Source organism: Oncorhynchus clarkii, chromosome 20, assembly GCF_045791955.1.
Source record: "Oncorhynchus clarkii lewisi isolate Uvic-CL-2024 chromosome 20, UVic_Ocla_1.0, whole genome shotgun sequence".
In the NCBI taxonomy this organism is placed as follows: Eukaryota; Metazoa; Chordata; class Actinopteri; order Salmoniformes; family Salmonidae; genus Oncorhynchus; species Oncorhynchus clarkii.
In genome coordinates, this window is record NC_092166.1 from 24,873,272 (window position 1) to 24,887,459 (window position 14,188).

General features: G+C 45.6%; 1 protein-coding gene across 3 annotated transcripts in view; it reads left to right on the forward strand.

Moving 5' to 3' along the window:
- Positions 1-419: 419 nt before the first annotated feature.
- LOC139376121 (pre-B-cell leukemia transcription factor 1-like) overlaps positions 420-14,188 on the forward strand; it is a 77,591-nt gene continuing 63,822 nt past the window's right edge. The window contains exons 1-2 of one of the 3 annotated variants that reach the window (XM_071118325.1): positions 420-1,128; positions 2,115-2,188. In XM_071118325.1, coding sequence (XP_070974426.1) covers positions 944-1,128; positions 2,115-2,188 — 259 coding nt within the window. In that variant the 5' untranslated portion in view covers positions 420-943. The remainder of the gene's footprint in view (positions 1,129-2,114; positions 2,189-14,188) is intronic. The other 2 variants (XM_071118326.1, XM_071118327.1) reach the window with 2 other exon arrangements.

Here is a 14,188-nt window from a genome sequence, read left to right on the forward strand (position 1 = left end):
TCGGACTCCACTTGCCCGAATTTGACAAAACTTGGGTGAATGATATGTAGTGCCATAGAGATCTGTTGTTTACAAAATTGCACTGGTTGGCCCATGGGGGGCGCTGTATAATTTGTGGGGGAGACATATTTACAGTTGCCTTGTTTTAATAAGCAATAGCCAGGTGTATCTGTACTGAAAGAAGACAATTCATTTATTTCAGATGGGGTGCCTGTTCCTTGTGACATCAGGTACAGAGCGTTGGTGCCAAGCCCAATTATTTATTACATATTCAGCCACCACGTCCAGACCACTGAGCTGTTAAAGAAGGTCCAGACCCTGTGTTAACGCTCACATTTTATGTTTATTGCCGCGTCCCGAAAAAGATGATTGACTTTTCTTGAGGAGACGGAGGTGGGACTTATGCCCCCTTCTTCTCCAATCGTGGCTCAGGGGGCGGAGGCTTTTATTCCATACTCTGGTTGTGTGTCAGTTGCTACAGACATAAGCGAAACAATAACAATTGGTGTTACTTTCACTAACCCTCTGAGAGAGTGACTGTTACATGTTCCGTCCATCAAGCTTTTAAGGAAATTGGGAAAGGCATATAACGTGCTCTGTGCACGTCAGGTTTGACACGATTTGAAACCCTTTAAAGTTGAATCTACTTTTTTTCTACAGTAGCTGTGCAGGAGTGGCAAGAGCCTAAAGCAGCTATTCATATCAGATTTCAACCAAACCAGCTGGGAGAGAGAGAGCGGAGAGAGCGAGCGTCTGTCATTATCTTTCCCTTTCCGATCCAGGAAAGCTTAGGGAGAGAGAAAATAGAGAAAATAGAGGGAGAGAGAGAGGGTGAGAGAGGAGGAGAGAGAGGGATCCAAAGGAATTTCTAAGGATATTTCTTCTGTTGCCGTGAAAAAAAAGTGTTGGTCAGTTGGGGGCGAGGCGAAGAGCGCGGTCAAGGATGGACGAGCAGCCTCGGTTGATGCACTCCCACGGCGTGGGAATGGCCCGACACCCCGGCATGGCGCAAAATATGCAGGATGGCACAGGAGGGACGGACGGAGATGGAAGAAAGCAGGACATTGGAGACATATTACAGCAAATAATGACAATCACAGACCAAAGCCTGGACGAAGCGCAGGCCAGGTACGGTGGCATAGAAAATTATATTATTTTCAAAGTAATACCAAAATAGCATATTTATGAATTAAGAAATAACTACGGTAGGCCTACGTTGTAATAATGTGATTTGCATTCATGCTATCCAACGAAAACAATTACGCCCACCCGAACGCAACAACTGCTCGTAGGGGATAAAGTGCGTAACGTTAATCTACCTTCAACCGACCAGTTTTTATTTTGTGAAAGTTAACTTTTAAATTAACAGTGTCATCAAAATGTTTAAAAAAATCATGTATGACGATATTAAACTACTGCGGCTACAACTGAGCGGGGTGCATCCTCTTCCCAATTTCCAATCGCCTTGTATCTTGTTACATATGAGATAACACAGTAATTCCCCGCTGTGTTACATGTTGTGGATGCACTCCTTTTGGTTACTTTGTTTCTTTTTAGCCAACGGCAATAAAGGTTATCACAGCACCGGTGCTGCGCCTCGAAATTGAGACAACGATCACATCTATTCGTGTTCCTGTGCAAGAATAGATTATATAGGATAGATTGGATCATATTCATTATTGATATCCCACCGTGACGTAACATTGAAATGACCCGTGCTATTCATGTTAATTAATTTTTGCGGTTATAGATTAAGTGTAGTGGGACGACAAGTGTTCCAAGTGTGGTTTGTTGAGACAATGGAGACACTATAAAAGTACATTTTTACGCCAAAGTGTTTTCTCTATTAAAGAATAAGACTATGCTATACATTAGTTCTTTAGTTTAGATCACTGTGATTGAAGGGTTGTTCAAGACTAAATTCAGAATAATATGCATTGTTAATATCAACAGCAAGGATGAGCTTTATTCTTCCTTATCAAATTGACAGTGATCAAGTCTCCTCATTTTAGATATGATACAATTCCATGCAGAACACTTTTGCAACAATTGCGATTTCCTCGTCTTATTGAATTTGGTTGTAAAGTTGTGTGTGTTTCCCCTTTTTTTTCTAGGAAACATGCACTGAACTGTCACAGGATGAAACCGGCTCTCTTCAACGTCTTGTGTGATATAAAAGAGAAAACAGGTAAGGTGAAATTCTACCACATTGAAAGAATGACTTGTATCAATCTTTTTTTCCTCAAACCTTTTTTTTAAGTTATTATGGCCAAAACGACTTATAGCCCACATTATTATTTATAACAACCATATTTTGAACATTATAATATTTATATTATATTTCTAAACATACTGTATGTGTTCAGGAAGTTAACCCATATTCATAACAATATGGTTCTACAATGCAACATGGTGCTTTGTGGCATCCTACTGTATCTACGTATATTACCACACATCCAAACATTACCACACAACCAAACAACCTTATGTGTGTCAGTCAGTGAGCCAAAAGCAGACACACACATTCGGACCAGACTGCAGAGAAGAAAGGTCTTTACTGTACGACCAAGGTGGTGTCACTGAGACATGTATTAGGGCTGTACTAATTCACTTCGTTCTGTGTCATCATATTTTTCCTTGCCAAGTGTGATGCTGTTTGTTTGTGACACGCTGTGAGTGTTTCTACATGCTGATGCTGGCCAGAGGGATTTTCTCTGTTTGGGTTTGAAGCGAGGGTCAAAGGCATGTATAAGAATCTGTGAAATATAGGCACTTAACACCATATTAAAAAGAAGAAGCACTTGTCTCTGTTTATAGAAGAAAGTACAGTATGTGACTATTCTTGGGAAAAGTCCAAGTTCTAGCCTACTAAAGAGATATGTAGAAAATGGAAGTCAATCCGCAATCTAATACATATCTCTGAAGACATATCTCTGAAGACATATCTCTGAAGACATATCTCAGAAGACATATCTCTGAAGACATATCTCAGAAGACATATCTCTGAAGACATATCTCTGAAGACATATCTCAGAAGACATATCTCTGAAGACATATCTCTGAAGACATATCTCAGAAGACATATCTCAGAAGATATATCTCTGAAGACATATCTCTGAAGACATATCTCTGAAGACATATCTCAGAACATGCCTTTTAACGGGATACTCTTTTGAAATTGTTAGAGGATGTTATCACTCACTCTGACTGTAAAGTGGAAAAAATGTTTCCAGCGACTATCATGACTGTCTGTAGCCGGCCAAAGAAATAAGAAAACAAATGGATTCAGTAAAGGAGGCCATGTTATCGTCTTCCTAATTTGCCTCTAAAGGTTAATTTACGAACATTTCATTACTGTGAGTCACTCTGGTACAGTGCTTCAAAAAAAGACGGGTTCTTAGCAGCGAAACCCTGTGTGGTTTTCATTTTAGAAAAAAGGAGGGAGAAGAAATTAAGTCCCGTTTGTGAGAAGCCAGTGAGGTTTGGCCCCGGCCCCCTTCCTTCTCAGAGGAGTATGCTTAGAGTAGGGAGAGAGTTATGCCTGCTTTTTTTCAAACTGCCTGGCGTCGTTCTGGGTTCAACCAGAGTTCGTTTCCAAAATGAAGAAGAACAAAGTAACTTGGACCTTTTCATGCCCCCCCCCCCCCTTGCTTTTCTTCTCTTCCCACCGTTCCTGGCAGGAACATAGGGGATTCTGACTATAATGGCTCATCTTTGCCTGCTTACTCTCTCCGTCTTAATTTAGAGGTAAAAAATGCTGTTGAAGGTAACGTTTCAACATAGATTTGCCATGTTGTTTTTGTAGGTTTCTACTCCTATCTCTTGAGTGGATTTAGTTCTGCTAATGTTTTGGCCTCTATCCAGTATTAGCTTCCTTTGACAGGGTTTCAGTTGGGTGGGCTGAATTCAATGTACTTGGCCCCTCAAGATAAAAGCACCATGGGGGAATCCCTTTTGAAGAGTTTACTGGTTCGCACACGCAAACTCACCCATGCACGCAAGCACACAATGTCCATTGAGGTGTTGTTGTTACTCAAGCGCTGCATGCCTTGTGTTGCTGGGGGAAGCCATACTAAATTCTCAGTATTCTGTTGTTACATTTTATCCGGATGCTTTGTCACGTTATAGTCATCAAGTCCAAGCTATGAGCTGTGCTTCACTCTATAAATGTAGATGTGTTATCAGCGTCAACATAAGCATGTGGCAAATGTATTTTAGTGCAAAAAATAAAATGTTATTGGTCGAGAACCCAGTTTAGCAGATGTTATAGCGGGTGAAGCGGACTGCTTGTATTACAAGCTCCTAACAGTGCAGTAAAATGTCAAACATGTACGCGAATAATAAATCATCAAAAAAATTAAAACGAAAAATCAAGAATGTCAGGATATAGATATAGATATTTTACAGAGAGCTGTGTCAAGAGTCCTGTATATAAATATGCAGTGTGTATAAACAGTGTAAAAAAAGGTATATTCGAATGAGCTATGTGAGAATACAGTGTATCAATGCACAGTGTAAAAAACTGTATAAAAGAAACAGGAAGTGTCCAGGGTTTAATGTCTCTTATATACAGGGCCTTCAGAAAGTTTTCATACCCCTTGACTTATTACACATTTCTTTGTGTTACAGTCAGAAATCCAAAGTAATTATTTTCTCACCCATCTACACACAATAACCCATAATGATAAAGTGAAAATCTGTATTTAGAATTTTTTGCAGATGTGTTGAAAATTAAATACAAACATATCTAATTTACATAAGTATCCACACCTTTGACTCAATACATGTTAGAATCACCTTTGGCAGCGATTCCAGCTGTGAGTCTTTCGGGGTAAGTCTCTAAGAGCTTTGCACACCTGGATTGTACAATATTTCCACATTATTCAAGCTCTGTCAAGTTGGTTGTTGATCATTGCTAGACAGCCATTTTCAAGCCTTGCCATAGATTTTAAAGCCAATTTAAGTCAATACTGTAACTAGGCCACTCAGGAAAATTCAATGTCACCTGGTAAGCAACTCCAGTGTATATTTGGCCATGTGTTTTAGGTTATTGTCCTGCTGAAAGGTGAGTTTGTCTCCCAGATTGAAACAGGTTTTCCTTTAGGATTTTGCCTGTGCTTAGCTCTATTCTGTTTCTTTTTACCCCCCAAAAACTCCCTACTCATTGCAGATGACAAGCATACTCATAACATGATGCAGCCCCCACCGTGCTTGAAAATATGAAGATTAGTACTCAGTGATGTTTTGTGTTGGATTTGCCCCAACATAACGCTTTGTATTAGGGACATAAAGTTAATTTATTTGCAAAATCTTTAGCATTTTTACTTTTGTGCCTTATTTTATTTTTTATTCTGTATAGGCTTCCTTCTTTTCACTCTGTCAATTAGGTTAGTTATTGTGGATTAACTACAGTACCACAGCCATTAAACTGTAACTGTTTTAAAGTCACCATTGGCCTCATTGGCCTCATGAAATCCCAGAGCGGTTTCCGGCAACTGAGTTAGGAAGGACATATCTTTGTGTTGACTGGGTGTATTGATACACCATCCGAAGTGTAATTATTAACTTTACCATGCTCAAAGGGATTTTCAATGTCTGCTTTTTTATTTTTACCCTTTTACCAACATGGTTGGGTAGGCTACTTTTTAAATGCGATCTGTTACAGTTACTGGTTACCTGTCCAGAATTGTAATCACTAACGTAACTTTTTGATTACCCAAACTCAGTAACTCAGTTTTAGATTTCCTTCCCCTTAAGAGACATGAGAAAGAATATATAGTGTTACCAATTGAATATCTATTGCAGGATAAATCAATGTTAGTTTACATAGCTGGCCATATATAGATGTTACATTTTACTCTATGGGCTGGTTGTGTGGGCTTTTTCAAATCCATCGCTTTCTACTACATATAATATAATACAATTAAATGATATATTTACATTAAAATCTAATTCTATCATAATTCTTGTCATTCCAATAAATGTTATACCCCTTGATCTTCAAGAATAGGACTTGGAAATATGGAAGTATAGATCAGTCATATTGTTTTACCTGGGCATAACCCCAAAACTAAGGACTTATTGGCCAGCCCTACTCTGTTGTTTATGATTTTGTTGTCATGGAGGACTGATTGGGCTCATTGATTCGAGTTGAAAAATAAATGTCACGCTCATGGAATGGCATGCTTTGAGCACTACTGAAAAGTGCTATTTACATGTGGAAAATGAATTCAATATGCTGCATTTACTATAGGCCTATTGTTTACCTTTTAGATGGTGACACTTTGAAATCTTTATAATATGAAGATGTTTAAAGGGAAAATCCACAGATGAAACAAGTTTTGATAAAAAAAAAGCTGAGGTATGGGCCTGGAGAAATGTAACCACTCAGATTAATAATATTCAGGGCTATGGATGCAAGGACTGTCCATCCATGATATCAACATAATTGTTTTAACCATGTTATGAGGCTATACAGTGTTTGTTTACAATTACAATGTTTACAAACATAGGAGAAAACAAGCTTATATTTTGGGTTCTCATGGAGTGTGACAGTTGAACTACGCCCATGAGGCATTTATAAGTTATATTCTTCAAGAATCAATGGATATGTATACAGTTGAAGTCAGAAGTTTACATACACCTTAGCCAAATACATTTCAACTCAGTTTTTCATAATTCCTGACATTTAATCCGAGTAAAAATGCCCTGTCTTAGGTCAGTTAGGATCACCACTTTATTTTCTGAACGTGAAATGTCAGAATAATAGTAGAGAGAATGATTTATTTCAGCTTTTATTTCTTTCATCACATTCCCAGTGGGTCATACGTTTACATACACTCAATTAGTATTTAGTAGCATTGCCTTTAAATTCTTTAACTTGGGTCGAACGTTTCGGGTAACCTTCCACAAGCTTCCCACAATAAGTTGGGTGAATTTTGGTCCATTCCTCCTGACAGAGCTGGTGTAACTGAGTCAGGTTTGTAGTAGGCCTCCTTGCTCGCACACACTTTTTCAGTTCTGCCCACACATTTTCTATTGCATTGAGGTCAGGGTTTTGTGATGGCCACTCCAATACCTTGACTTTGTTGTCCTTAAGCCATTTTGCCATTTTGCTTGGGGTCATTGTCCATTTGGAAGACACGTTTGCGACCAAGCTTTAACTTCCTGACTGATGTCTTGAGATGTGGCTTCAATATATCCACATAATTTTCCTCCTTCATGATGCCATCTATTTTGTGAAGTGCACCAGTCCCTCCTGCAGAAAAGCACGCCCACAACATGATGCTGCCACCCCCGTTCTTCACGGTTAGGATGGTGTTCTTCGGCTTGCAAGCCTCCCCCTTTTTCCTCTCAACATAATGGTGGTCATTATGGCCAAAAACAGTTCTATTTTTTTTTCATCAGACCAGAGGACATTTCTCCAAAAAGTATGATCTTTGTCCCCATGTGCAGTTGCAAACCGTAGTCTGGCTTTTTTATGGCGGTTTTGGAGCAGTGGCTTCTTCCTCGCTGAGAGGCCTTTCAGGTTATGTCGATATAGGACTCTTTTTTACTGTGGATATAGATACTTTTGTACTGGTGTCCTCCTTCACAAGGTCCTTTGCTGTTGTTCTGGGATTGATTCGCACCAAGGTACGTTCATCTCTAGGAGACAGAATGTGTCTCCTTCATGAGCGGTATGACGGCTGAGTGGTCCCATGGTGTTTATACTTGTGTATTATTGTTTGTACAGATGAATGTGGTACCTTCTTGCAGTTGAACCAGACTTGTGGAGGTCTACAATATTTTTCTGGAGTCCTTGCTGATTTCTTTTGATTTTCCCATGATGTCAAGCAAAGAGGCACTGAGTTTGAAGGTAGGCCTTGAAATACATCCACAGGTACACCTCCAATTGACTCAAATGATGTCATTTAGCCTATCAGAAGCTTCTAAAGCCATGATATCATTTTCTGGAATTTTCCAAGCTGTTTAAAGACACAGTCAACTTAGTGTATGTAAACTTCTGACCCACTGGAATTGTGATACAGTGAATTATAAGTGAAATAATCTCTGTAAACAATTGTTGGAAAATTACTTGTGTCATGCACAAAGTAGATGTCCTAACCGACTTGCCAAAACTATAGTCTGTTAACAAGAAATTTGTGGAATTGTTGAAGTGTATGTAAGTGTATGTAAACTTCTGTATGTATAGTTTAGATGTCCAAAAATGGATGTAGCATCTACAGATTGCCCCTTTAAGTTTATCTAAAGTGTGCGAGTTTGAGACTGTGTCCATTAGGCCTATGGATTTATTTTTCTATCAGCATGAATTAGATTGAGCAATAAAAGCCCCACTTTTATTCTGTAGTCTGGGATCCACACTATACAGCTGTTGCAAGTATGCATTTTTCACAGCATTTTTTCACACAAAAACAATGATTGATAGGCAGCTTAAATTTCTTGAGTTCAACCATTATTGGGTTCAAATACATGTTTAGATTTGTGAACAGCCATTCACAACAAACACAATCCGTAAGGCGCAAATAGCTAAATGAGAGAGCAGCAGTGTGATTCACATCAATGCGCTATGTTGATATCAAGAATAAGTGGTATCCTTATTGCCGTGGACTACACCACCACTGTCATCCTTACCTCCAAGCGTTCAATTTGGATAATCTTTGAATTCCGACAACAGTCGCACCATTGGAAGACATAGCTTGAACTATAGCCTACAAAATCCTCTTCCTGCTCTTTTCCCGCAATAGTGTTCTCTGACTTGTGGTCAGACTCGCTCAGGTGGAACAAACTTAAACTTGCGCCTTTTTTCACTGCTGATTTGAATGTTATTGAGAAAACAGAGAAGTGTCAATCATGTTTTTTCCGCAAACATCCTTTCTGAATTTAAAAGTAATCCTCGAAGTAATCATCTAGTTTTTCAAAAGTATCTGTAATCGCATTTGTAATGCTCCGGGTGTCGTGGGTGTGGAGTCAAATGCAGGAGACAGAGAGTTCAATGCTGCGCGTCTTTTAATCGCACCAACGCACCACAGGGTGCTCACAAAAACGTTACGTTCCCAAAACACAGGGAATCAAAATGTACAATGGGAAACAATCCCGACCGGACACTAACACTTGCCTATACCACAGAGCCGAAGGTTACATAGAAATAATCCCGCACAACAACCAGGCGGGCCGGCTGTCTAATAAAGACAAACTAATTAAACATCCACAGGTGCTACCACTCAACATACAAGGAGGGGAAGGAAAAACAATCAGTGGCAGCTAATAGGCCGGTGACGACGACCGCCGAGCGCCACCTGCCCGGGAAAGGGAAACACCCTCGGTCGGACTCGTGACAGTACCCCCCCCCTGACGCGCGGCTCCCGCAGCGCGCCGACACCGGCCTCGAGGTCGCCCCGGAGGACGAGGCGCAGGGCGATCCGGATGGAGGCGATGGAAATCCCTCAACATGGAGGGATCCAAGATGTCCCCCACCGGTACCCAGCACCTCTCCTCCGGACCGTACCCCTCCCAGTCCACGAGGTACTGCAGGCCCCTCACCCGGCGTCTTGAGTCCAGAATGGCCCGGATCGTGTACGCCGGGGACCCCTCGATGTCCAGCGGGGGGGGGACCTCCGGTACCTCACTGTCCTGCAGGGGACCAGCTACCACCGGCCTGAGGAGAGACACATGAAACGAGGGGTTAATACGATAATAGGAAGGGAGTTGTAATCGATAACACACCTCGTTTATCCTCCTCAGGACTTTAAAGGGCCCTACACACTGCGGACCCAGCTTCCGGCAGGGCAAGCGGAGAGGTAGGTTTCGGGTCGAGAGCCAGACCCTGTCCCCGGTACAAACACGGGGGCCTCACTGCGGTGGCGGTCAGCACTCCTCTTCTGCCGTCCACTCGCTTGTCGTAGAGATTCCTGGACGGCCCTCCAGGTCTCCTTGGAGCGCTGTACCCATTCCTCCACCGCAGGAGCCTCGGTCTGGCTCGGATGCCATGGTGCCAGGACCGGCTGGTACCCCAACACACACTGAAAAGGGGACACGTTAGTAGAGGAGTGGCGTAGTGAGTTCTGAGCCATTTCAGCCCAGGGAATGTATCGTGCCCACTCCCCTGGCCGATCCTGGCAATACGACCGCAGAAACCTACCCACCTCCTGGTTCACTCTCTCCACCTGCCCATTACTCTCGGGGTGATAACCGGAGGTCAGGCTGACAGAGACCCCCAAACGTCCCATGAACGCTCTCCATACCCGGGACGTGAATTGGGGGCCCCGATCAGAAACGATGTCCTCCGGCACCCCGTAGTGCCGGAAGACATGGGTGAATAACGCCTCCGCAGTCTGTAGGGCTGTAGGGATACCGGGCAACGGGAGGAGATGGCAGGACTTAGAGAACCGATCCACAATCACCAGAACCATGGTGTTCCCCTGAGACGGCGGGAGATTGGTTAGGAAATCTATGGACAGATGTGACCATGGCCGCTGTGGAACAGGGAGGGGTTGTAGCTTCCCTCTAGGAAGGTGCCTAGGAGCCTTACTCTGAGCGCACACTGAACAGGAGGAGACATAACCCTTAACGTCCTTAGCCAACGTAGGCCACCAATACCTCCCCTGAAGGCTCCCCACTGTCCTCGTCACCCCAGGGTGACCGAGGAGGGTAGGATGTGAGCCCACCGAATCAGTTTGTCCCGAACACCAAGCGGCACGTACCTTCGCCCCGCTGGACACTGAGGAGGCGCGGGTTCAGCCCGTAACGCCCGCTCGATGTCCGAGTCCACCTCCCATACCACTGGGGCTACCAGCTTCGAGGCGGGAAGGATGGGAGTAGGTTCGGTGGACCCATCCTCCGTGTCATAAAGGCGGGACAGTGCGTCAGCCTTCACGTTCTGGGAGCCCGGTCTATAAGACAAAGTAAATCGGAACCGGGTGAAGAACATGGCCCACCTTGCCTGACGTGGGTTAAGTCTCCTAGCTGCCCGAATATACTCCAGATTCTGGTGGTCGGTCCAGATGAGAAAGGGGTGTTTAGCCCCCTCAAGCCAGTGTCTCCACACCTTCAGAGCTCTAACCACCGCTAGCAACTCCCGGTCCCCCACATCATAGTTACGCTCCGCTGGGCTGAGCTTCCTTGAGAAGAAAGCGCAGGGGCGGAGTTTTGGTGGCGTACCCGAGCGCTGTGATAGCACGGCACCCACCCCAGCCTCGGACGCGTCCACCTCCACTATGAATGCTAGAGAGGGGTCCGGATGCGCCAACACGGGCGCATCAGTAAACAGCGCCTTCAACTTGTTGAATGCTCCGTCTGCCTCTGCTGACCACTGCAAACGCACCGGGCCCCCCTTCAGCAGTGAGGTGATGGGAGCCGCTACCTGGCCAAAACCCCGGATAAACCTCCGGTAGTAGTTGGCAAAACCCAGAAACCGCTGCACCTCCTTTACCGTGGTCGGAGTCGGCCAATTACGCACGGCCCTAATGCGGTCACCCTCCATCACTACCCCCGAGGTGGAAATGCGATATCCCAGAAAAGAGACGGCTCGTTTAGAGAACACACATTTCTCAGCCTTGACGTATAGGTTATGCTCCAGCAGTCTACCAAGCACCTTGCGCACCAGAGACACATGCGCGGTGTGAGTGGCCGAGTAGATCAGAATGTCATCGATATAAACCACCACTCCCTGCCCGCACAGGTCCCTGAGAATCTCGTCTACAAAGGATTGGAAAACGGCTGAAGCATTCTTTAACCCATACGGCATGACGAGGTACTCATAGTGGCCTGATGTAGTACTAAATGCGGTTTTCCACTCGTCTCCCTTCCGAATACGCACCAAACTATACGCGCTCCTGAGATCCAGTTTTGTGAAGAACTGCGCTCCGTGGAACGATTCCACCGCCGTAGCGATGAGAGGTAGAGGGTAACTATACCCCACTGTGATGGCGTTTAGACCTCTATAATCGATACACGGACGCAAGCCTCCCTCCTTTTTCCTCACAAAAAAGAAACTTGAGGAGACGGGTGAAATGGAGGGCCGAATGTACCCCTGTCCCAGCGCCTCCGTGACATATGTCTCCATTGCCAACGTCTCCTCCTGGGACAGCGGGTACACGTGACTCTTGGGAAGCGCAGCGTCTACCTGGAGATCTATCGTACAATCCCTTCCCGGTCGATAAGGTGGTAATTTAGTCGCTTTCACTTTAATGAAAGCGATTGCCAAATCGGCATACTCGGGGGGAATGCACACCGTGGAACCCTGGTCTGGACTCTCCACCGACGTGGCACCGATGGAAACTCCCAAACACCTTCCAGAACACTCCTCTGACCACCCCTGGAGAACCCCCTGTCTCCACGAAATTTTAGGATTGTGCCGGGCCAGCCAGGGAGTCCCCAGCACCACTGGAAACGCAGGCGAATCAATAATAAAGAAACTGATACGCTCCCTATGATTCCCCTGCGTCACCATGTCCAGTGGGACCGTGGTCTCCCTGACCATCCCTGACCCTAATGGCCAGCTATCTAGGGAGTGCACGGGGAAAGGAGAATCTATCGGCACCAGCGGAACCCCTAACTTAAGGGCGAGTCCGCGATCCATAAAGTTCCCAGCTGCGCCTGAATCGACTAGCGCCCTATGCTGGGAAGAGGGAAAAAAGCGAAGGAAAAAAGTTAAGACAAACATGTGGCCAACAGGGGGTTTTGGGTGAGTTTGATGCTGACTCACCTGGGGTGACCGAGAAGCGTTCCGCCTGCCATCTCTACTCCCAGACGGACCCCCCCAGCACCGATCAGACGTGTGTCCTCTCCGACCACAGTTGGTGCAGGGAAGGCCTCCCCCTCCGGTACCCGTCGGCGCAGCCCCTCCCAACTCCATCGGAATGGGAGCGGAGGGGCTGGGTGGTGGAACGCACAGGACCCTCTCTGAACGCCCGCGGGCAGCCAGCAGATTATCCAGTCGAATGGACATGTCAATCAGCTGATCCAGTGACAGAGTGGTGTCCCGACACGCTAACTCCCGGCGGACGTCCTCTCGGAGACTACACCTGTAGTGGTCCATGAGGGCCCTGTCGTTCCACCCAGATCCGGCTGCCAAGGTCCGGAACTCCAGCGCGTAATCCTGGGCGCTCCTCCTCTCCTGCCTGATGTGAAATAGTCGTTCTCCCGCCGCTCGGCCGTCTAGATGGTGATCAAACACGGCACGGAAGCGGCGGGAAAACTCTGGGTAGTGCTCCTGCGCTGAGTCTGGACCATTCCAGACCGCGTTCGCCCATTCCAGGGCACGACCCGTGAGGCAGGAGATGAGGACACTCACCCTCTCTGCTCCTGAGGGAGTGGGTCTGATGGTGGCCAGGTATAGCTCCAGCTGGAGCAGAAACCCCTGGCAACCCGCCGCCGCTCCATCATAAGCCCTCGGTAGCGTCAGACGGAGGGTGCTGGAGTCGGGAGATGGGGAGTCCGGAACCGTGGGTGCCGAAGGTGGAGAGAGGAGCCCACTCCTCTCCCATCTGTCCATTCTCTCCATCACTTGATCCATCGCGGATCCGATCCGATGAAGGACGGTGGTGTGGTGGAGAACCCGTTCCTCCATCGATGGGAGAGGGTTGGCTGCTGCTCCTGCTGACTCCATTCAATTTGATAGGTGCGGGATTCTGTAATGCTCCGGGTGTCGTGGGTGTGGAGTCAAATGCAGGAGACAGAGAGTTCAATGCTGCGCGTCTTTTAATCGCACCAACGCACCACAGGGTGCTCACAAAAACGTTACGTTCCCAAAACACAGGGAATCAAAATGTACAATGGGAAACAATCCCGACCGGACACTAACACGTGCCTATACCACAGAGCCGAAGGTTACATAGAAATAATCCCGCACAACAACCAGGCGGGCCGGCTGTCTAATAAAGACAAACTAATTAAACATCCACAGGTGCTACCACTCAACATACAAGGAGGGGAAGGAAAAACAATCAGTGGCAGCTAATAGGCCGGTGACGACGACCGCCGAGCGCCACCTGCCCGGGAAAGGGAAACACCCTCGGTCGGACTCGTGACAGCATTACAATATTTTTTGCTGGTAACGTAACGGATTACAGTTACCGGTTTAATACGTTACTCCCCAACCCTGTTTACCAATAGGTGCCAATCTTTGCGAGGCATTGGAAATCTTCCCTGGTCTTTGTGGTTGAATCTGTATTTGAAATTCAATGCT